At 37.7% G+C, this 25568-nt stretch overlaps 1 protein-coding gene across 12 annotated transcripts in view; it reads left to right on the plus strand.

Moving 5' to 3' along the window:
• MACF1 (microtubule actin crosslinking factor 1) overlaps positions 1-25568 on the plus strand; it is a 404892-nt gene that overhangs the window by 145428 nt on the left and 233896 nt on the right. For 7 of the 12 annotated variants that reach the window (XM_056795193.1, XM_056795199.1, XM_056795200.1 and 4 more), the window contains 3 exons: positions 2017-2078; positions 15429-15518; positions 20838-20915. In XM_056795193.1, coding sequence (XP_056651171.1) covers positions 2017-2078; positions 15429-15518; positions 20838-20915 — 230 coding nt within the window. Of the gene's footprint in view, positions 1-2016; positions 2079-15428; positions 15519-18371; positions 18468-20837; positions 20916-25568 lie in introns of all 12 variants that reach the window. The other 5 variants (XM_056795190.1, XM_056795201.1, XM_056795196.1 and 2 more) reach the window with 1 other exon arrangement.

Genomic DNA, 25568 nt, shown 5'->3' on the forward strand with positions numbered 1-25568 from the left:
TAGTGGGAATGGAAATAAGAAAAAGAAAAAAGGAAGAGTTGATAGTTGATTGAATGTAGATTAAGGAAAGGAATGAATCAAAGATGACTCCAATGATTCAATGTCAGGAATAATTAACAGAAAGATAGAAATCACAAGGAGGAGCTAGTTTGAGGGAAAGCAAGAGATTAGTTCTATTTAGAACAGATTGAGGGGCAGCTGAGTGGCTCAGTGAATTGAGAGCCAGGCCTAGAGACAGGAGGTCCTGGGTTCAAATGTGGACTCAGACACTTCCTAGCTGTGTGACCCTGGGCAAGTCCCTTAACCCCCATTGCCTAGCCCTTACCAAGGCTCTTCTGCCTTGGAACCAACATACAATATTGATTCTAAAATGGAAGGTAAGGGTTTATTTAAAAATTTTTTAAAGAACATATTGAATGAAATGATAGCAAGATGACCAAATGTAAATGTCCATTAGATAGTGGATACAGGGGACTAGACTTTTGGAAGTTAGGGTGTGAGACAGAGATTTGAGTTTGAGAGTCATTAACATAGAAATACTGTTGAAACAAATTTATGGATTATTTCTTTGAAGGAGAGAGAGAGAGAGAGAGAGAGAGAGAGAGAGAGAGAGAGAGAGAGAGAGAGAGAGAGAGAGAGAGAGAGAGAGAGAGAGAGAGAGAGAGAGAGAGAGAGAGAGAGAGAGAGAGAGAGAGAGAGAGAGAGAGAGAGAGAGAGAGAGAGAGAGAGAGAGAGAGAGAAAAGAAGGAACCATGAAATAAAATAGGGTTGATATCATGGATGTTCAAGTTGTGAGCCAGATTTTTCCTGAAATCTTTGTGTTTTGAGAGGTTGTAGGTAACCACTACTAATGCTTTAGAAGCAAATTAAGGGAGCATAGAATAGTTTATCTGTCAGATCCATGGATAAGGGAAGAATTTAGGACCAAAGTTAGAGAGCAATTTCATGATGTAAAAGGGACAATTCTGAGTAAAATTTAAAAGGTTTGCACAAACAAAACCAATGCAACCAAGATTACAAGGAATTCAGAAAGCTGGGGAAAAATTTTCACAGCAAGTGTCTCTGAGACCTCACTTCACAATTATATAGAGAACTTGAGTCAAATTTATAAAAATTTAAGTTATTCCTCAATTAATAGTCATAGGATATAAATAGGCAGTTGTCAGATGAATTAATCAAAGCTAACTATAATCATGAAAAAATACTCTAAATCACATATATACATATCTATATATAGTAGCATGGGACAGGTAGGTGGTGCAGGGGATAAAACACCAAGCCTAGAGTCAGGAAGATCTATGTTCAAATCTAGCCTCAGACACTTATTAGCTTTGTGAATCTGGGCAAATCACTTAAGCCCTATTTGCCACAGTTTCTTATCTATAAAATGAGGAAACACTGGAGAAGGAAATGGCAAACCACTCCAGAATCTTTGCCAAGAAAACCCCATGGATGAAAGTCTATGAGGTCATTTAGAGTCATATACAACTGAACAACAACCTCAGCTGTATGTAAGTTTCTTGAAGGCAGGGAGTGCTTTATTTTTGTCTTTGTATATCCCCAATACCAACCAACAGTGCCTTGTACATAAGTAATTTAATAAATAGATGTTGAATGGAATTGATTGTCATTGTGAGTGGCCCTTAGATGAGACTTCCTGGTACCTGTTGGCAAGATGACCGTCATTTGATATGTCCAATCTTGACTAATCTCAAAAGTAGAGGGTTTTTTTATGGTGATAAAAGTACATCTTAGGCTAGTCATTCCTTAGATACAGGGTGAGACAACTTCCTTAGAGCCAGAAAGGAAAATTTCCATGATGCCAGAGCACTGAATAGTTTTTGAAGCTCTTGCTATCTTCTGAGTATACAAATTATTCCTCAGACTACCTTGCCCTTGGCAGAATCCAACCCTATCAACGTTTCTGAGAAAATTGGGGCATGGACCAGTATAGATGTGATTAGATTTTTAACTGGATAGTACTAACCAAATAACCTTTGTTTTTTTTTTTAACAGATGAACGGGACCGTGTACAAAAGAAAACATTCACCAAATGGGTCAACAAGCATTTAATGAAGGTCAGTCTTATACCTGCTACTCTGATCATTGTTTCTATGGCAGCTATATATTCCCCTCCCCCCCCTTTTTTTAAACCTTTACTTTTCATCTTAGGATAGGTGGAAGAGTGGTAAGGGCTAGGCAATGAGTGTTAAGTGACTTGCCCAGGGTCACATAGCTAGGAAGTGTCTGAATCCAGATTTGAACCCAGGACCTTCTGTCTCTAGGCCAGCCTCTCAATCCATGGAGCCATCTAGCAGCCCCTATATATTCCCTTGCAATCCTGTTATTCTGAATGGAGTGTTCCAAATGGAATATTTGGAAAATTCACTATTTATTGTCTTCTTCCAGGAATCATAGCAGTGATAACACTATACTTTTGTATAGTGCTTCATAAATTATATGATGTTACTTATACCTGTTATTTGCTTTGATCCTCACTATACTACTATGAGGTAGAAAGGAAGGGTATTCTCATTATCTTACAAATGAAGAAACTGAGACTCAGTGAATTTAAGTGGAATCACATGACTAGTAAGTGGTAGAACTGGAACCTTCAGAAACCAGAACTGGAACTGCCTTCTGACTCACATGCTGGGTTTGGTGCTTCTTTCTATAGTAGACTACCCTAGTAATTAGGATAATATAATGTACTATTGGAGAACCAGGAATTTTACATCAGAGTTATGAATTTGATCCTGACTGAGCCATCCAGTTAAGAACTCTTACGAGCCTATCTTGGACTTCTAGGAGAACTTAAGATATCCTATCTTATTTCAGGATTACTCTATGAGTCTTTTATAGTTGAATTTAAATACTGTGGTCTACCGCTGCTCAGCTGTAGATGGTGCTGCCTGGTGGCTCCAAGCTTTGGTATTGTAAGAGGAGTCTGTAGAAGAGAGGCACCAGGGGAACACATCATAGCATTGTTAGGAATGGGAGATCAGCCAAGCTTTTGCTTAAGTCCTTATTAATTTCTCTTCTCTCCTTCCTCTTTCAAGTCCTGATTCAAGTATCCATTTTCCATTGTGAGACCTTTGATAGATACTAGATCATAGATTTAGAGTTGAAAGAAGGAACCTTTGAGATCCTTTAATCCAAATACTTCCACCTTTTTTTTTCCTCCCAAGCCTTTACCTTCTGTTTTAGTATCAGTTAAGACAGGAGAGTGGCAAGGGGAAAATAGGGTTAAGTAACTTGCTCAAGGTCACAGAGCTAGGAAAAGTCTTAGGCCAGATTTGAATCATGACCTCCCAACTCCAGGCCTGGCTTTCTATCCATTGAGCTGCTTAGTGCCCCTCCAAACACTTCATTTTACAAATGAAGAAACTGAGGCCTATAGGAATTAAGGGATATGCAGTAGTTTATACAAGTGAATTGAACCCAAGTATTCTGACTCCAAGTCTAGTATCCTTTCTACTAAATCATGCTGCCTCCTTTCTGAATGGGATGCAATAACTATCTTTTATATAAAGTTTTAAGTTTTACAGAGTGCTTTAGAAATATTATTTTATTCACATGCTCCCCCTCTTCCCCTCCCTCCCCCAATCCTCAGAGATAGATACTGTTGTCTATACTATTTTACAGATGAGAACACCAAATCAGGCTGAGATTAAATGACTTGCACAGGCTCACAAAGCTAGTATTTAAGGTCAGAATTGAACTCAAGACTCCTAACTCCGGACTAGTGCTTTATCATTGTACTAAATTTGAACTCACAAAAACTCCTGACTCTAGGCTCTATCCACTATACACCTAGCTGCCCTTAAAGAGTTTGTTTTCTACTAGAGAATTCAACTGATGTAAAGATAAATAAATATAAAGGATATTCAAAGTTAGGTTTAGGAAGGAAAGTATTTACAACTAGGAGAATCTGGGAAGGCCTGGGATAGGAGATATGGTGCCTGAGTTCAGCCTTAAAGAGAGCTAAGGATTTTAGGAGGCAGAAGTGAGAAAGGACAACATTTCAGACATGAGGAAATAGCAAGTAGAAATTTTAAGAAGTGGTATATAGAATATCTTGTGTGTAGAGCAACACTAGTTTAGCCCGAAAATAGAATGTACGGAGGGGAATAATGTGGAACGAGTCTGGAAAGGTAGGCTAGACTCTGATTGTGACAGACTTAAATGTCCAACAGGTGTTTGTGTTTTATCTAGAGGAAATAGCAGAGCTCTTTGAGCAGGGGTTTACCTGCCTTTTATGATTGATTATTAGTTTGCCAGCTGTGTAAAGGATAGATTGGGGAAGAGGAAGAAGGACCCTATTGCAGTAGTCCAAGTGAGGGGCGATGAGAGCCTAAATTCTAGTAGGGGTTATGTGTATGAAGAGAAGGGGAATGATGTGAGCAACAGTGTGTATATAATTGGCAAGATTTTACAGCTAATTAGTTATGAAATATGAAGAGGAAGAGAGTCAAGAATGACTCTGAGGTGGCAAGCTTAGGAGACTGGAAGGATAGTGATACTCTTGACAGAATTAGAAATTAGAAAAGATAGACTTAAGGGGAATGATGATGAACTGTTTCTGGACTTGTTAAAATAGTAATTTCTAGCATTTATAAAGTTTACAAAGAAGTGAGGGGCGATGAGAGCCTAAATTCTAGTAGGGGTTATGTGTATGAAGAGAAGGGGAATGATGTGAGCAACAGTGTGTATATAATTGGCAAGATTTTACAGCTAATTAGTTATGAAATATGAAGAGAGTCAAGAATGACTCTGAGGTGGCAAGCTTAGGAGACTGGAAGGATAGTGATACTCTTGACAGAATTAGAAATTAGAAAAGATAGATTTAAGGGGAATGATGATGAACTGTTTCTGGACTTGTTAAAATAGTAATTTCTAGCATTTATAAAGTTTACAAAGAGTTTTACACATGTAAAGGATCATTTGATCCTTACCACAACACAGTTGAGGTGTTATTATTATTCATCTTTTTCAGATAAGGAAACTGAGGCTGAGAGGTTAATAAGTGACTTACCTGGAGCCCCTTGGCTAGTAAGTGTCTGAGCCTGGATTCAAAGGGTACATAATTAAATATGACATAGGGTAGCATGGAATAAGGCCAAAGGAGACAAAAGAGAAATTTAAGAAAGTAAGTAGAGATAATCTGCCTGGAGAGGTCCAAGAACACTTCATAGGAGATGGCATCTGCACTGGGCTTTGGAAGGAGGAAAGAAGAGAGAAGGACTTGGAGAGGTAGAAATGGGGTGGAGGTGTCTTTTGTCATTATGAAAGATGGTTTGAGCCAAGACAATGAGATATGAAAAGGTGTAAGAACAGGAAATGGGAAGCTGTCTAGTTTGACTGGAACCTGATATCCATGAAAAAGAGGAGAATAAAATAATGTATAGATAGGTTGGAGCTACTTGGTGGAGGCCATTGAATGCCAAAGTCAGACATTTAAACTTTATTCCATGGGCAATGGAAAGCCATTGAAAAAAGTTTTTGAGTAGAGGAATGACATGATCCTAGTATGTTAGCATGGTTGTTAGAATAGTAGTATGGCATGTGGATTGTAGCAATGGATAGACTAAAGTCAGGAAGACTAGTTAAAAGCCTGTTGAAATAGATTAGGTGAGAAGAGATGAGGACTAGAAGTTGGGTGGTCATAATGGGAGTGGATGAAGCAACTTGTATGTCACACAGTGAATTGTACTTTTTACCAATTTTTCACAGAACTATCCTCGGTGGGCACACTGTATTGAATTTTTGAAAACTTAGAGGCCCAACTTATGGCTCCCTTCCTGTGCAGACCCTACATACACTCCTATCCACCCTTATATTCTGTTCTTCTTAGTAAGACTCTTTACAGGATTACTCAAATACATTTTACATAATCTTAAGATCTGAGCACATGGGTAGCTGTAACTTGACTTTTTTTCCTTGCAGAGACAAGTAATTAAGACATTTAGATAATCTTATCCTAGTGTTTAATTGGGGGAAAAGCATGGAGTGTAGTGGGAAGAGTTTTGCACCAGAAAGAGAGATCTGAGTTCAGTTCTCTACTTGGTAGGTATGTGCCCATAAACAAGTCATTTAACCCCACAAGCTTCAATTTCTATTCCTTCCTGTAAAATGGAGTAAGTAATATGTATACTACCTACTTTACAATATTTTTTTGTGAAGAAAATGCTTTGGGAACCATAAAGTATGATGGAAATGAACTATTATTAAAGTAGCATTTTGTCATCTTGTTAGTATATAGTCCAAGGATTAGACTTGATCTTTACTTCCAAATGGTAAAATTCTTCTACCATTTGGGCATCCATAAATCCTGAAATCTGCCTGGGTCTAGTTCTTTAAAAAAATCCGTCACATTCAGAAATCCACTCTTTTTATTCCCCTTCTGCTCTCTCTTTTATTGTTGGTGGAGTTAAATGTTTATTCACCTTTTCTTGCCTTTCTCTCCTGGCCTTTTACCTTAATCCCCAGAGTTGAGTTTAATGCATGCAGATTGAACTATTTCAGCAGAGGTTCTGACCTCACTTAACAGCCACCTCCTTTTTTGACTTTCCTAAATAGAAGCTTTTTTAGATTAGTTGTCCTACATAGATTTAAGAAAGCCACATGGTAGGGATCCCATTTTTCTTTACAAGATCCAAGCAAATAGTCAAACCTTGGTTAGAATTCCAACCTTTGTAACTCTTGAGCAAGTTGACTTCACTTATCTGTTTCTTCATCTGTTAAAAGGAGATAGATAATCTCTAAAGTCTTTTCTGGTTGTAATTCTGTGATCTTATGTTGCCATTGTTGATATGGTGAAACTGAATCACAGGAAATCAAGAGGTTTGATCCCAGCCTAGACTCAAATTATAACTCAGCTAAATTCATGTTACTTGACCAGGGCTGGAGGTGGCCTACATAAAGCAGATGAAATAAATATAGTCCATTATTGGTTCCATATCTAATCTTTTCTGACTTCAGAGAGACTGTCATAGGTTTTACTCCTCTTCAAGAAGACAGCACTACCTCTAAGCCGCAATGAACCACCAAGAGTAGGGCTTCCAAAGAGATTTGATTTGTATTGGGTTAAAACCTGCCTCCTTATAACACACATCTGCTCCCTTGTTCTGGCACTCTGATTTATATTGACCAAACCTTGTCTTCATCACAGGAGGTAAAACATCATATATTTGAAGATGGTGATTCTTTTTTTATATATTAAAATTTTTTTGTTGACATTTTTAGTTTTTATATCATGCTCATTTCATTGCTCCTTCTTCTTTCCAGCAAGGCAGAGGCTGGCAAGTGATTCTTTCCTCTCTGAATAATCTCTTATTCAGGCCAAACATTTCCAGTTTCCCTAACTGTTCCTAATATACTTCATTTCCTGTTTTTTTTTAGCATTCTGGTTTTAATACTTTGGGACACTTTCTAGTTTGTCATTTCTTCTTTGAAAGTGTGGTTTCTGGGACCAGTACCAACATCCAGTGTTAGCTCATATGAAGGTGATACTCATTTAAAATTACAAAATCTTATTTTATGTTTTTTTTCTTCCTCATTACCTCACTTGGTGGTTTTCTGGCATAGATACTGGAGTGGTTTACCATTTCTTTCTCCAGTTCATCTTACATATGGGGAAACTGAGGTAAACATAATTAAGTGACTTGCCCTGGATCACACAGCTAGTATCTGAGGCTGGATTTGAACTCAGTAAGATGAGGCTTCCTGACTCCAGGCCCTCTGTTTTCACAGGCACTCTATCCACTTTGCCACCTAGGTACTCCTTGTTTTATGTACATTGTAGTTAAGCCAGTTCTAATATTAATATAATTTATATTTGAATCCAAATGTGTGACTTTTTCTCAATCCCCAATAAATTGTGATTTGTTATGTTAGGGAAGGCAGTAGGATGTAGAGGATAAAGAGTCTGCCTTGGACTCAATAAGATCTGGATTTAGATCTTGTCTCTGTCACAGAGTAGCTATGTAACCATGGAATTTTTTTAAATTTATTTTTTAAATTTTATTTAATTGATTAATTTAGAGCACTTTTCTAGGATTACAAAAATCATGTTCTTTCCCTCCTCTCCCCTCAATCCCCTCCCATATCTGACACACAATTCCAGTAGGTTTTATATGTGTCTTTGGTCAAGACCTTTTTCCATATCATTGATATTTTCACTGGGGTGATCATTTAGGGTTTATAACTGCAATCATATCCCCATTGACATTTGTGATCAAGCAGTTGTTTTTCATCTGTGTTTCTACTCCTACAGATTTTCCTCTGAATGTGGATAGTGTTCTTTCTGATAAGTCCTTCAGAAATATCCTGGATCACTGCATTGCTCCTAGTAGAGAAGTCCATTACGTTCGATTGTACCAGTGTATCAGTCTCTGTGTACAGTGTTCTTCTGGTTCTGTTCCTTTCACTCCTGAGGTCATTCCAGTTCACATGGAATTCCTCCAGTTCATTATTCCTTTGAGCACAGTAATATTCCATCACCAACAGATACCACAATTTGTTCAGCCATTCTCCAATTGAAGGGCATCCCCTCATTTTCCAATTTTTTGCCACCACAAAGAATGCAGCTATGAATATTCTTGTACAAGTCGTTTTCCTTATTATCTCTTTGGGGTACAAACCCAGCTGTGCTATGGCTGGATCAAAGGGTAGGCAGACATTTAAAGCCCTTTGAACATAGTTCCAAATTGCCTTCCAGAATGGTTGGATCAATTCACAACTCCACCAGCAATTCATTAATGTCCCAATTTTGCCACATATCCCCTCCAACATTTATTACTTTCTTTTGCTGTCATGTTAGCCAATCTGCTAGGTGTGAGATGATACCTCAGAATTGTTTTGCTTTGGATTTCTCTCATTATAAGAGATTTAGAACACTTTCATATTTATTGATAGTTTTGATTTCTTTATCTGAAAATTGCCTATTTATGTCCCTTGAGGGAATTAGGTGAACACAAAATAGTATACTTCTCAGATCTTTGGGAAAGGAAATATTTTAAGACCAAGCAAGAGTTAGAAAATATTACAAAATGTAAAATAAATACTTTTGATTATATTAAATTAAAACGGTTTTGTACAAACAAAACCAATGCAACTAAAATTAGAAGGAAAGCAACAAATTGGGAAAAAATCTTCATAACAAAAAACTGACAAAGGTCTAATTACTCAAATTTATAAAGAGCTAAATCAATTGTACAAAAAATCAAGCCATTCCCCAATTGTTAAATGGGCAAGGGACATGAATAGGCAATTTCAGGATAAAGAAATCAAAACTATCAATAAACACATGAAAAAATGTTCTAAATATCTTGTAATCAGAGAAATGCAAATAAAAACCTCTCAGAATTTTGAGGAAACTCTCAAAAATATTACAGAGGAGTCCCTGTCTTCGTTAGTGAAGGTAGTTTCCATGCCAAGTGTTTTCTATACTGAAGTAACAAAACTTTTGAAAAAGAAAGCTGTCTCAGTAGCAAATAAACCAGTATTTGTTAAAGGCTTATTATATGCCAAGCACTGTGCTAAGTGCTGGGGATACAAAGAAAGACAAAAAACATTCCATGCCCCCAAGGAGTGTGCATACTTGTGGGGGAGGCATCCTATAAATAGTTTTATACCAGGTGAACCCAGAGTTAGGGAAGTAAGAGGTTGAGGAGAAAATGCTTGCGGAAATGCCCACTATATACACAAATGGATTCCATTCTATCCCATCTTTTTCATTAAATTGCCTCCCTTTATCTTCCCCCTCTTTGATCTTTAGTCTGACACTGTCTACTAACTGCTTCCCTTATGTCTACAAACATATCCTTATCTCTTACATCCTTAAAAGAAACCCTTACTTGTTACTACCATTCTTAATAGTTGTCACCCTATACCTCTCTTCTCTTTCAGGGATAAAACTTCTTGAGAAAGCTATATCTGCTGTTGATGCTTCTCTTTCTTGTTTCTTTACTCTCTTCCAAACATTCTGCAGTTTAGCTTTCAACCTTTCATTCAAATGAGATTACTTACTCCAAAGTTACCAGTGCCCCTTAATTGCCAGACCCACTGGCTTTTCCTCAGTACTCTTTCTTCTTGACTTCTAAAGTCTTTAACAATAATACTGTCAATAATGCTTCTCTGCATTCTCTCACCCCTCCAAGTTTTTATGGCATTATTCTCTACTGATTTACCCTTCTGCTAGCTTGAGTGCTCCTTTTCATTTTTCTTTGCTAGATTTCCTTCAGGTCATACCCCCTAATTATAGGAAGTCTTTAAGGTCTGTCCTGGGTCCTCTTCTCTTCTCTTCTCCTTTTTTACTGTCTCAGTTGGTGGGTTCAGATCTATTTATCCATGTCCAGCTGTTCTCCTGAACTCCAGGCTCAAGGCACCAACTACCTTTCAGATATTTCAAACTAGAGATCCTAGAAATCATTGGTATCCAATTCCAATAGAAATGGATCCCTGCAGACCACATATTGACTTAGAAAACCACAAATAAACATTATTCCTGTAGCATTGTGTTTTCATTAAATTAAAAAAACAACAACCCTATAACCCTTACATTACCTTCTGCCTTAGAATCGCAGTTTCAGGGGGCAGCTGGGTGGCTCAGTGGATGGAGAGCCAGGCCTAGAGATGGGAGGTCCAAGGTTCAAATCTGGCCTCGGACACTTCCTAGCTGCCTAGTCCTTACCACTCTTCTGTCTTGGAACCAATACACCGTATTGATTCCAAGATGGAAGGTATGGGTTTAAAAAAAAAAAAGAATCTCACTTCCAAAGCAGAATGGCAAGGCCTAGGCAAATTGGGATTAAGTGACTTGACCAGATTCACATATCTAGAAAATGTCTGCATCCAGATTTGAACCCAACTTTAGGCCTGGTTCTCTATCCACCAATTGCCCTGTTTTCATTAATTTTGTTCAATATTGACTAATTATTTTTTAATCTGGTTGGATTTTTCAGCTAAGCTTGATACCTTTGCTACAGATAACTTCAAACTGAACAAGTCCAAAAACAGAGCTCATTTTTTTTCCAAAGCCTTTACCTTTTCCCAGATTACTTGTTGTATGAATCTATCAAAAGTACTTCAAGCCTCACTGTCATCTTCAACTTCTCACTCTCTTCACCCTATAAAATTCATTTCTGTCTGCACAATTACATCCTTTTCTGTGCACTGCCACTCACCTTCCTCGTTCACATTCTAATTTGTACATGATCCCTTTTAAAATAAACTCAGTATTGAATATAATGTTCTCGATGTAGTCTGAGTAAGTAGAGTTCTCTGAGAGTTATTTCTCATGATGTTGATAGTATACTTATTATGATACCATCATATTTTCTGGCAACTACATCCCTTTGTTGCTTCCATGAAACAGAATAATGTGATGAGAACTTGCACCTCATTTTTCAGTAGTGCCTGACTTCTTGTGACCCCATTTGAGGATTTCTTGGCGAAGATATTGTAGTGGCTTGCCATTTCCTTCCCCAGATGATTTTACAGCTGAGAAAACTGAGGCAAACAGGGATCTGTGATTTGCCTACTGTCACACAGTTAGGAAGTCTGAGGCCAATGAGCAACTGAAAAGCACAGAATGCCAGACCTGGAGTTGGGAGAACATGGGTTAAAATTTGACCTTAGACACTTCTTAACTGTGTGACCCTGGGCAAGTCACTTAACCCTGATTGCCTTGCCCTTGCCACTCTTCTGTCTTTGAACTGATACTAAGTTAGAAGGTAAGGGTTTTAAAAAATAATTATCTGAGGCTATATTTGAACTTGTCTTCCTGATTCCAGGCCTGACACTATATCCACTGTGCCACCCAGCTGCCCTATGAGAACTTGATTAGGAGATCATTGATCTCAGTTCCTAATCTTTTTTTTTGACAAATCACTTTAACCTCTTTAGGTTTCAAGTTCTTTATTATATCATCAAATGAGATAATTATAAAGCCCTTAGCACAGTGCCTGGCCTATAGGGGACACTATACACTTACTCTCTTCCCTCTTATCTATAAGATGAGGCATTGGACTAAATAAACTCAATAGGCCCCTCGGGTTCTAAATCATGCAATCCCTATAACAATTTTTTTTTTCTTGTTAAGAACTTACTAGGGGGCAGCTGGGTAGCTAAGTGGATTGAGAGCTAGGTCTAGAGACGGGAGGTCCTAGGTTCAAATCTAGCTTCAGACACTTCCCAGCTGTGTGACCCTGGGCAAGTCACTTGACTGACCCCCATTGCCTAGCCCTTACCATTCTTTTGCCTTGGAGCCAATACACAGTATTGACTCCAAGACGGAAGGTAAGGGTTTAAAAAAAAAAAAAGGACTTACTAGCTTTTTTTATACAAATTGTTGCAAAGCCAAGTCTTTCCCATATACTTGTTATCATCATCATCATCATCATCATCATCATCATTATTATTATAAACTAACTATAAGAGTTTGTGCATTCTCCCCATGAAATTTCATCCTTACTGAATAAAATGTGTAAGGGAAAGAACCCTGAAGCCAAGTCTTTGCCTTTAATTCTATTAATTCTATTTAATTCAAGTCCAAGGCTTTAATTCTATTTCTAGACCGACTTTTACCAGTGAATCTGGTTCTCAGTTTCCTTAACTGTAATATAAGGGGGTTGACCAGACAGTCTTTCAAATTGTTGTCACTCCTAACATTCTGTGACTTTGATTCTAGCTTGGTACATAGTGTTAGCTTTCCATTCCAGCTTTGTGTTATCTGCATTCTTGATAAGTTATGTCTTCTGGATAACATTGTTGAAAAGAACTGGGCCAAGGATAGAGCCTTGTAGCAACTCCTAGGTCAGTCAGCATTAATCATTATTCTTTGGGTATAGTTGTTTTACTAGCTAATCATAATACTGTTCAGCTGTTATGTTACTGTTTTATCCATAAGGATATCATGGGAGACTTTGTCTAGGGCTTGCTGAAGTCAGGCTAACAATGAGTCAGTGTCATTCCCCTGATATACCAACCTAGTAACTTATCAAAAAAGGAAATGAGGTTAGTTTGACATGACTTGTTCTTAGTGAAACCACAGTGACTCCTAATGATCATGCCATTCTCTTCTAAGTACTCACAAACTATTCTGGATTGACATTTCTCTCCTAAAAAGGAATGTTTGTTTTTTAAAATTTAGACTATTTTTCCATGGTTACATAATTCATGATCCCTCTCCCCTAACCCCCCTTTTCGCTCCCCCCTCCCGGAGCTGACAAGCAATTCCACTGGGATATACATATATTATTGTTCAAAACCTATTTCCATGTTATTCATATTTGCAGTAGAGCAATTCTTTAACATCAAAATCCCAATCCTATCCCCATTGAACCACATGATCGATCATATGTTTTTCTTCTGCGTTTCTGCTCCCATAGTTCTTTCTCTGGATGTAGATATTCATTCTCTTAAGTCCCTCAGAATTGTCCTGGATTATTGCATTGCTGCTAATAGAGAAGTTTGATTGTGCCACAGTATATCAGTCTCTGTGTATAATGTTCTTCTGGTTCTGCTCCTTTCACTCTGCATCCATTCCTGGAGGTTGTTCCAGTTCACATGGAATTCCTCCAGTTCATTATTCCTTTGAGCACAATAGTATTCCATCACCATCAGATACCACAATTTGTTCAGTCATTCCTCAATCGATAGACACCCCCTTATTTTCCAATTTTTTCCCACCACAAAGAGTATGGCTATAAATACTAAAAAAGAATGTTAATGCTAGTTAACAAATACTTATAAAATACTTCTTATATGCCTAGCAATGTACTAAGTGCTAGTGATACCCCCTCCAAAGGGCAGAAATATTCTCTGCCGTAAATAAATTTACATTTTAATGTAACAAATATATACATTGTGATGGGGGAAACGACTTTTAAACAACTCATTATTTATGACATATACAGACTGAGGGAAAGGTGATCTGAGAAGGAAAATATTTGGAATTGGAGGTACCAGCTAAGGAGAGAATGAATTGCAAGAGAGAGAAGGAGATAGACAGAAAGACAGAGACTGAGATTGACTTGAGGGAGGGACACCAACCAGAAAATTTATTTCAAATAGTCCAGTGAGAGGTGAGATGGACCTGGACCAGGGTGGTAAATATGTGCTAGGAGCTTTAAATGTCAAATAGATTTTGTATTTTGTCTTGGAGGTAATAGGGAGCTACTGAAATTTAGTGAAGAAGAGAAAACACTTTGTTTTAGAAAAATCACCTTTGGGCAACTATAGCACAGTGGATAGAGCTTCAGGCCTGGAGTCAGGAGTACCTGGATTCAGGAATCTGGCCTTAAGGGGAATGGAATGTAAGTCATCTTCCCACCTGCTAAACATTTCAACACATACCCCATGCCTTCATGCAGGATTCTACTTGGAGACCCCTGTTTTTAGCAACCAAGAATTTATAGTTTAATTCTTAGTGTCCTGGACCAAGTAAATTTTAAAGATAGTTTCATTCTGTTTTAAGGTTGTGATGACAAACCTATGGCACACATGCCAAAGATAGCATTCAGAGACTTCTCTGTGGGCATGTGTGCCATCCCTGGCAGTTAATTTAAGGCAGAGGGACTCTGGTGGAGCACCCTTTGGGCTTACTTACTTACACTCCATTCCCTGAATGGAGTGCTCAGGCCATTCCCCTTCCTTTATCCCTCCCCTGTCTGGGGATGGGGCACTCAGTCTCTGGGAGGTCAGGGCACTGCACACAGTCTGGGGAGGCACTACAAGTAGTCTGGAGTTAAGGGGAGGCATGGCATGTAGTCCCTAAAAGGTTAGCCATCACTGTTTTAAGGTAGTTGTGGATTTGTGATAAATTTGGAGATGTGAAGTTGATACTTAAAGCCATTGTAGTCCCAGCCAGTTTGTTAGTAGATATTGCTTCTCCCTTCTTCCTCCCTATCCCCGAGATGGGGGATAGGTGCCGAGAACACCCACACACCTTCATAGCTCCACTTAATGAAATTGCTTTTTTCTTTCAAAGTCAATATTTAGAGACACCTTTTCCAAGAAGCTTTCCCAATCCTCTCAGCTAAAATTATTATTTTCCTTCTCAAATTATCATAGGGCTCTTTGCCTACATCTTTTCTTTATTCTTTGTTCATATTCTTGATATTAGTTAACTTGTATATATGCAATATCTTACTTATTAAGATTTTTAATCTTCTTTAGGGTAAGAACTATTTTCTTCTCCAAATTTGTATTACCAGTGCTTAACAAATTTTTGATGATTAATAAATGTTGCTGAATTTAATATAATATACCCCAATTTGAATAATTTCTGAAGTCAAAGCTTTTTATCATGTCAAACAACTCAGTTTCCTAGACCATTAATTTTGTATATTGAGTTTTGAACCACGGATGATTGGACTGATGATTAATTTCAGATTAAACAGCATTAATTTTACTCTCACCCCCAGGTCCGCAAGCACATTAATGATCTCTACGAAGATCTTCGAGATGGCCATAACCTGATATCTCTTCTTGAGGTTCTCTCTGGAATCAAATTGGTGAGCTTCTATGTTCTTGTCTTGGGGCATTAAGGTCCTCTATAATTTTATATATAGGGTCTTTGTGCCTCTGGTTTCCTTATTTTCTCTTCATAAGACACAGTGTTCCACTAGAGTAAAAGACATTGGTGTTCCTTCTTTATTGGAAATAACTCTATAGGTAGTACTTTCATTGTGTCCTAAATGACATTATAATTCCTCATCAGAAGCCAGAAAAGGATATTAATTTCCATCTCAAAAGCTATGTGTTCTCTATTATTCATATTTTATCACTATACATTTTATCACTATACAATTTTCAAACTTTTGGGGGGTCATTTGGAGATGCAACTTTATTGAACAGAACTTTATTGATTTCTGCTTCCTGAAAATTGTCATTCAATCTAATAATAGACTCTTCCATCTATCTGTAATTTTTAGTCATTTCCTTAGATCATCGGAAGAACTAGTTTGCCTGTAAAAGCCAAGGTGTGCCCCTGACCCACCCATGCTTAATCACCTCACTTTTTCTCTCTTGAGGAATAGTAAGTTGACACTTTCAGAGGATGACCAGAATTTTTATATGAGCACAGCCTTCTAGAAGCACTATCCCTGCTTTTTCTATAGTTAAATTAATTTCCTTTAGCAGGCCAGCCCCATTTTAGTCTTTGGGAGACTTATTTACTTCTATAGTACAATAGTGTGAGAGTCTTTCTGTCTTGTTGACCTGCATTTGCCCATGCTATATTTGAATAGTAAGTAGAGTCTATTGGCACACTGTCCCATGAGTTGTTAATCTCATGAGAGCTGTATTTTGTCTCTGGCATCTTAAGCAATTTTTTTTTTCATTGTGAGAAACTCAAGGCCATAAACCCACAATATTCTTTCCTTGTTGGATAATTTTTTAATTTTTAGGTAGATAGGGAAAGATAATGGGAGATCTTGTTCAATCTTGTTCAAATCTTCATCACATTCTTACTTCAGTGTCCCATATAAGTGACCTGTGTAATTAGAACCTGCTCCCCTGGACTTCAGTTTCTAGTATCCCACTTTCCTTTTCACGTTACATGCTGATATAGGGAGGATATAAGTTTTGTGTAGCACTGTCTCTCGCTTTTTCTTCTTGTGATCACAGTTAGCTGAAGCAGACTCTTTGGAAGAGGTGAGAGAACTTAATCACATAGATAATTGTTTTATGTTTATGTAACATTTATCTAAATGTTAGATAATAGGTTTTTATTCCTTTATTTCAATATAATAATAAAAATATAATATAAATAAATATAATACTCCAAGTATTATATTTATAAAGTTTATTAATAATAACTTGAAGTAAGAGAATAAAAACCTAATTATCTAACAAAAATAAGACCATGTGAGTAAGTTCTCTTGCCTCTCCCAAAAAGCCAGCTTCAGCTAGCCTCGATTGGAAGAAAAGAGAGAGAGAAAGATGGTGCTATACAAAACTTATATCCTCCCTACATCAGAACATAACATGAGAAGGAAAGTGGGATGCAGGGAACTGAAGTCCACAGGAGCAGGTTCTAATTTCACAGATCCAAGGCTCATGAGGGCTACTCGGTTGAACCACAAGTTCTACTTAATTTGAAAGTCTTTGAGTCTAATATTGACAATAGTCTTTGCTTTCCAGCTTAGTTAAGTATGGAAGAGACTCTATATCAGGAAGCTGATCAGTAGATAATGAAGTCTTTGGCCATAGGATCCCAAGAAATATACAAAGGTTTAGTTAGTTGGCTCCATTGACTTGTGTATATCTTAGGGTCTGTGGCATGAATTTAAAGAATTGAATTAGTCAAATTTAAATTGTGTTCCTTCCACATTCTTCTTCTTTTGGTTTCATACCTATATGCCTTCTAGCAAGAATGATTTTAGATTCCTCTCATGCATTCTATGTTCTTATAAACATGACTGGTATATGAAGCTTTGGTTTTTCCTTTTCTCTCATTTGTAGGCTTGGAAGTTATGTGCCCTATCAAAATTCTGCTGTTACTTTGTGATTTACTTCTCAATCCTCACCTATGAATGAATTGGGGATTTTGGCCAGTGTATTTGATAAGCTAATATTTTTATGTTGAAATTGTCTTATTAGGAGAAAGGGACAGCTAGGTGGCTCAGTGGGTTCAAATTTGGCCTTGTTTCCTTCCTAGCTGTGTGTCCCTGGGTAAGTCCCTTAACCCCCATAGCCTAGCCCTATCTGCTTAATTAATTCTAAGACAAGGTAAGGGTTTTATAAAAAGAAAGAGAGAAAGAAATTGGCTTATTGGTAACATCCTCTTTGGTTATATTACTTCTATATGGTAGAACTATCACATTAAGTTCAAGCCTAAATGAGATCCCTTTTTTTCAGTTTGCCTCCATTAGAGAGGCCTTTTTAATATTATTCCACATCTTTATACAGCCTTCATAACTGTTTTTGTGGAAAATTGATATCTCCTATTCACCTCCACTCGTCTCCCTCCCTTTCCTTCTTAGCTAAAATTCATGAATGTCCATCAGGAACTTGAAAGGACTCATTGTTAGTATACTATCATTTGCTCTGGTTTTGATAGTTTTCTTATTTTCATTGGGAAATGGCTATTTTCCTCTTGTTTTTGTGCTCCCCCCCCCCCATCTATACACCATTCATTTTTCTTTTTAGTTTTGTGTTGTATAGGTAAAGTGGATGAGTGACCAGCAAAAACAGGATGTGTTTCATTCTTAGTCTTGAATTTTCTTTTGTCTTCTTTGGGAGGGGGGCATTTTCATGCTGACTTTTACCTTTCTTCATCTGTGGTGCATTCATTCTCTTTTTTGATTTTGTGTTGTGGATTTTCTGTTGTTCTGTTGTGTCTGTGGCCTGACTGTTGATCAAAGGAGCCAGCAGGGCTGAAGACCCTCCGCCTGGTGAGCATGCCCTCCTGGCGTTGTGCAAGCAATGAAGAGCAGGAGGAGGAAGATGATGATGATGTAGTAGGTCTTAGACCCTTGGGGTCATCAGTATCCCAGCTGACACTGCAGGGGACATAAGATGTTCTAGCTCACTCTAGGTCTCCAGAAACTCAGTTAACTATTGCCTCCTTTATCATTGTGCGATTTTGTCCCAAAGATAACAGTTAAAATTAATTGTGCTTCCTGCCACATGGTTAAATGATTTTGGATTTTCTGAGAGCATGTGGCATAAATAAGTAATGATGTTGAGAGGCAAGAGATTCTTTTGGAGCCTAGAGACTTGGAGCTATCAGATAGTCAAGGAGATCCTGTTTGTTTTTCTGGAGAAGTGGTCTCTAAGTGGCCTGCAGTGTGAGAATGTGGAACATTTGAGCTATAGCATATCCATCAATTGCTCATATCCCCCACCCTCTCAAAGACTAATTTATACACTTCCTAGCCTCTCACTCTTATAGACAATGGAAGGGAAAAGAAACCCCTCCCTTTGTCTTTGCCAAAGGCAACCTTTTTTTGCAAATCACTCACTGCATGGAGATGTTTTACTTTGAACACTACTAACTTAAGCTTTGTGGATTGATAGAGAACAAAGACTTAACCTTGCATGTCATTAGGATGGTTAGGCATAAGTGTAGTGACTGGAGAGACTATGAGGAGCCTTCTTTGCCCTCAGACCCTATTCCACAGACAGTATTCTCCCTTCTAGAAATAGGGCACAGAGGGCATCTAAGAAGCCTAGTGCTATTCCTTGTCTACCTGAACCCAATTTTTCTCCTGTTTGATCCTGATTCCCATGTTCCAGAATTGATATTTCAGAGGCTATTATTACTTGAGTCATATGCAGACCCCTCCCAATGAAAGGTGACAGAGAAGTTTCTACTGGGCAAATCCTATATTCTTTTTCCTAACTTAGAAGACATCCTTTTGCCTTGGAAAGATTTGGCATCCTTTCAGAATGCCCTAGGCTTCTCTGCTGCTCTAAGCCCTATCTAGAGGGAGAAAGGATTATCTATTTCCTCTCCTCTCTTTCCCACCTCTATCCCTCCTCCTTCATATTCCTTTCCAATTGGTTAGCTTAGCTGAATCTGGACCCTGCCTTCTCTGGTCAGGTACCTGAAGCAGATCTACCCATCTCTTTGATGTTATTTTTTAGTATCAATCTGGCACATATGGGCTAATTGGATACAATTTAACAGGAGGGAAGCATTGAGGCCAGAATTGGTAGAATAAAAGCAGCTCTGGATTTATTTCTGATTTGGATAAAAAAGCCAGGAAAAAGAAGGATGTTCTAGAGTTAGACAATTCTGTGCATAATTATCAGAAGATTTGGTTCATTAGTTGAATATTAATGAATCTTAGGATCAACTAGATAATAATATTATAACAGCAGCTAGCATTTACATACTTATTTATAGAGCACTTTAAAATATTCTCATTTTATTTTTACCACACAAAGCTAAGAAGTTGCTATTATTATTATTCCCATGTTATAAGTGATGAAACTGAGGCCAACAGAGGTCAAGTGACTTGCCCATGTAGTGTATGAGAACTGAACTCAAATCTTCATAAGTTCAGATCTAAAACTATCCATTGTACCACCTTGCATAGTTACAGAAATAAGTTCCTGCTTTGGTGGTGATGGGTCTCTTCTCTATGAACCTTTTTGGTGCCATCATACCCAGGTATGTGGTCCTGGCTTAAACATCTTTTTTTTTTTTTCTGGGAATTATATGCAACAGCTAAAAGTTATCGTGTAGAAATGTACCTCATATTTTTTTCCACTGGATATTTCACATGGTAAAAGAAGCTGTCTTTCTTACCTAGGCCTCTCCTGTAGATTGACACTCCACTTTTCCTAAATTCTTCCTCCTTTCCTGGGCACTTTTGCTTGCCCTTCTATTCTTGCATAAAGAATATTGCCTATAGTCCCCATCTGCCAAAGTCCATAATTTCCTAGAGAATGAGGCATCTTAGTATAATTTGTTGTGTGACACTAGATCTTCCCACCCTTCTCTTAACAGGAATTATTTTAAACTTCTGATTTAAAGAGGTTTCTTGTAGTAAACAATTATCTAGAGTCATATTTTGCCAAACTCAGGCACACAAAACAACTAGCAGAGGCTAATGCACAGAATTAACACCAGTGATGACAATGTGTTATGTTCGTTATATGCATGGAAATAACCTAGGTATTATTTGGAGGGAATGGAGATGGGGATCAGACTGTTGGAGAAGATATTGAACTTTTCTTCAAGGAATTTATATTCAGAAGCAAAAAGCTCATCAAGGAGCTATTCTTTTTCAGTCTAGCTTCAAATTTTTGAAATGATGGGTAAAGAGACTTAATTTAGAGCATCAGGCAGAATTTAAAGCTTTTCTCTCTTCTGATTGCAGCCTCGAGAGAAAGGCAGGATGCGTTTCCATAGACTGCAGAATGTACAGATTGCTCTGGACTTCTTGAAGCAGCGGCAGGTAAGATCACACCCTTCCTGTCTTTCCCTTTCCTCCAAAGGTTTAGAAATGCTTCAAGTACCCTTGGTCCTAGAGTAGTGATCAGCAAATATTTATTTTTTAATGATGCTGAAACAAGGACCTGGTTCTGATTTTCATTCTCTAGAATCACTGGAAGAAAACATCACTACATATGTTGTTGTTTAGTTGTTTACAGTTGTGTCTGACAGTTCATGACACCTATTTGGGGTTTTCTTGGTTTGCTATTTTCCTTCTCCAGGTCATTTTACAGATGAGGAGATTGAGGCCAACAAAGTTAAATGACTTGCCCCAGTCTCGCAGCTAGTATTAGAGGCAGATTTGATCTCAGGAAGATGGATCTTCTTGACTCCAGCCCTAGTACTCTATCCACGATACCATCTATCTGCCCTCACTACAGAGGAATGGGCTGCTAATCCTCACCCCGTGTGTACTCCTGGTGGTGATGCTCTTTTCCAGCTTTGTGAATACTTAGGCATGGATATTATTATTAGTTATTAGTATTTTGTTTTTGTATATTGTTATTAGTATCTTGTGTTTACATACCCTTGCTATCATAATATAGCAATATTATATTCTTATTATATTCACGGTATACCTTGTCAATGGTAGGTCTCTGCCAAGGGTTCTGTGATAGAATAGACAGTCTCTAGGACTGGCTCTCAATTCAGACTTTAAGGTTTAAACAATGGCCTTCTAAGAAGGGTAGGTAATATGAATATTATTGTCCTTATTTTGCAATGAAGAAACTCAGGAAAAGAGTAATAATAATTTGCCCAAGTAAGTGTGTGAGATGTGATCAGAACCTGGTTCCCTGACTTGAAATCTGTACAATTTTCATTGTATTGAGTTGACTGTTTGGTGTCAGAGTTATTTTTATTGCTGAAATGCCATTATCATCTCAATTTTCCAATTCCATAATTAAATGTGAAACTGATGGTGGCATTAACCCGAGAAAAGTCCAGTGGGGACTTTTGGGCAGAGAAAGAGCTTTTGTTGTTGTTTTTTTACTTGAAATTTTTTAATTAATTACTTTAGAGTATTTTTACATGGTTCCATGATTCATGTTCTTTCCCTGCCTTCCTTCCACCCCCCTCCTGTAGCCAACGAGCTGCTCCACTGGGTTTTACATGTGTCATTGATCAAGATCTATTTCCATATTATTATTAATATTTGCATTAGGGTAATTGCTTAGAGTCTACATCCCCAATCATATCCCCACCAAACCATGTAATCAGGCACTTGCTTTTCTTCTGTATTTCTATTTCCACAGTTCAGAGAAAGAATTTTTAGGATAAAGATACATGAGTTCCCTTGAATTTCATGTGAAAGGGATGATCACCTAAAAGTATTTCTTTTTAAACTGACTTCATAATATCATGGCATATTTTTTAATTCATTTATTTATTTTAAACCCTTACCTTCCATCTTGGAATGAATACTGTGTATTGGTTCCAAGGTAGAAGAGTGGTAAGGGGTAGGCAATGAGGGTTAAGTGACTTGTCTAGGGTCACACAGCTGGGAAGTGTCTGAGGCCATATTTGAACCTAGGACATCCCATCATAGTATATTGACCAGTAGACCTGGAGTCATGAATACCAGCTGTGTAATTATGGGCAAGTCATTTAATCTCTCTGAACTTTAGTTTTCTCATTTGTAAAAGGGGATAATAATACCCGTAACACCCATCACACAGGTTTGCTGTGAAACAAAATGGGATTGTACGTTTAAACTGCAATCTAATGGTCTTTTCTCAATTCTGATCCTCTTGACCTCTGCATTTGACCCTGTCATTTATCTTTTCTTTGATACTTTCTCATCTCTGGGTTTTTGGGACACCGCTCTCTCTTACTTTCTCCCCACCTCTCTTATTGCTCATTTTATTTCTCTTTTGTTAATTCTTCATCCTGGTTATATCCCATGACTATGATTTTCCCCTAGGGATCTGTGCTGAGTCATCTTTTATTTTCCCTCTATACTATCTTTCTTATCTATAAAATAGGAATAATACTAGAACCTACATCATAGTGATGTAGTGGGTATCAAATAATATATATAAAGGACTTCATAATTTTTTGAGTACTGTATAAATGCTTGTTGTTATTATCATCATGATTATTATAGTAGTAAGTTCCTTGAGGTTATAGGGACTATGATTTATTTAAGGAGCTTTCTTAGTGGTGAGCAAAATATGTTGCAGAGAGGTACAAAGTTAGATATTCACAAGTTAAACTCAGGAGAGTGGTTTGGGAATCACTTAGTTAAAGGGTAATAGCTAAAATCATGATGGTGGTGGTTGTCTTTTAGAGAGACTTAATTCAGTTCCAGAAATAATTGTCTTTGATGCAAGATGCAGTGCCAAATTCAATAAGAATGAAAAGAAATAAAACCTTCTTTGAAAGGGCTTATACTCTTGTTGGGGAATAAATCCAGAGCTTAAGGAGAGAAATACCAAAAGTCTATGCTTTTGAAGTAGGCTGCTTTTGAAGTAGGCTGATATCTATAGGGAGAGGAGGAAGTAGGGATATTGGAAACAAAGGAGATAAAAAAAAGAATCAGGAGAATCAGAACAGTATGGTTTATCATCATCATCATCATTGTTGTCACTAAGATCACTAGATTAGTAAATATTTATTAAATGCCTTCTTTGTACCAGATTTTATGCTAAGTATCAGGTACACAAAAGGAATCAGAAGATAGTCCCTGTCCTCATAGAGCTTTCAGTCTAATGGGGAGACAACATGCAAACAAATAAGTACAAAGCAAGCTATATAAAGAATAAATAGGAGATAATTAACAGAGGGAAAGTGCTGGAATGAAGAGGAATTAGGGGTTGAGACCTAAAGGAGGTAAGGGAGGTCCACAGTGAAAGCAAAAGAGGGAAAATGTTCCAAGCATGGGGGACCGAAAAAATGCCTGGAGTGGAGAGTTGAAATGTCTTATTTGTGGAGCATCCAAGAGTCCAGTATCACTGGATCAAAAAGTATGTATTGGGAGAAAAAGGTGTAAGAAGACTGGAAAGGTAGGAGGGGGCTAAGTTATGAAGGGCTGTGAATGTCGTAGGGGAATGACATGATGGATCTGTACTTTAGGAAAAAAGAATAGGATGAGACCCGAAGTAGGCTGACCCACCAGCAAACTATTTCAGTAATCTAGGCTTGGGACGCTCTAGAGTGGTAGCAGTGTCCAAGAAGAGAAGGGAGTCTATTTGAGTGATGTTGCAAAGGTGAAAACAAAAAGGCCATGACAACTTGGACCCGAAGGGTGAGAGATAATCAGGAATCCAGGATGATGTCTAGGTTGTGAACCCGAGGTAGTAGGAGAATGGTTTTGCTGTATTTAGTAAGGGGAAAGGAGGAGGAGGAGAGTTTTTAGGGGGAAAGATAAATGAGTTGTTTTGGACATGGTGAGTTTAAGATGTGTATTTATATGAAATGATGCAGAATGAAATGAGCAGAATTCGGAGAACATTATAAGCAATATTGCAAGATAATCAACTGTGAATAACTTAACTATTCTTAGCAATACAATGATCCAAAAGGATCTTATGATGAAATGACATAGTATGAAAAATACCATGTCTGGAGAAAAAAACTGGTGGGGTATAAAGACAGATTGAATCATACTTTTTTATTGTTCTTGGTGTTTTTTCATCTGTTTCCTTTTGCAACATGATCAATAGAAAATGTTTTGTATGATTAAATGTGTATAATCCATATTATGTTGCTTGCTTTCTCAAGGAGGGAAAATAGGGAGGGAAAGAATTTGGAACCCCAAATTTTTTTTAAAAGTTAAAATTTTTTGTTTGCATGTAATTGAGAAAAAAGAAAATAAATATTTGTACTGTACATCCAGTTTGAGATATCTAAAAGGCATTCAGAGATGTGAGATTGAAAGTCAGAAGAGAGATTGGAGTAGAATAAGTAAATTTGATAATCATCAGCATCGAGATGGTCATTAAATCCATGGGAGTTGATGAGATCTCCAAGTGAAGTAATAGAGAGGGAGAAGAGAAGAGGGTGCAAGGCAAGTACCCTCAAAGATACCTGTGGTTAGAGGATATGCCCTAGAAAGAGAATCCAGCAAAGGAGACAGAGAAGGAGCAGTCAGATAGTAGGAGGAGAACCAGAGTTATGTCCCAAAAACCTAAAGAGAAGAGAGTATTAAGGAGGAAATGGTGACCAACAGCTAAGATTTATATATCATTTACTATATGCTGGACACTGTGCTAAGCACTTTCCAATTATTACCCCATTTGATGCTCAGCAACCTTAATTTGATTTGATCATTTGATCCAACAATCTTTGGTAGGTAGCTGCTTTTATTATCCTAGTTTTGCAGGTGGCTTCTTTTATTATCCCAGTTTTACAGGTCAGGAAACAGAAGCAGACAGAGACTAAGTGGCTTTCCCAGAGTCATATAGCTAATAAATGCCCATGGCCAGATTTGAATTTAGACTTCTTGATTCTAGGCCTAGTGCTCTATCCAACTGAGGCATGTAGTTGTCTCCAAAAGCCATTGGAGTAGAGAGTGAACAGTATTAACTGCCACAGTGAGATTAAATAAAGTGGGGGCTGTGAAGAAGGCCATTGGGTTTGTTGATAGTTAGTATTTATATAATGCTTTATGGTTTAC

This window comes from Monodelphis domestica, chromosome 4 (assembly GCF_027887165.1).
Source record: "Monodelphis domestica isolate mMonDom1 chromosome 4, mMonDom1.pri, whole genome shotgun sequence".
NCBI classification, from domain to species: domain Eukaryota; kingdom Metazoa; phylum Chordata; class Mammalia; order Didelphimorphia; family Didelphidae; genus Monodelphis; species Monodelphis domestica.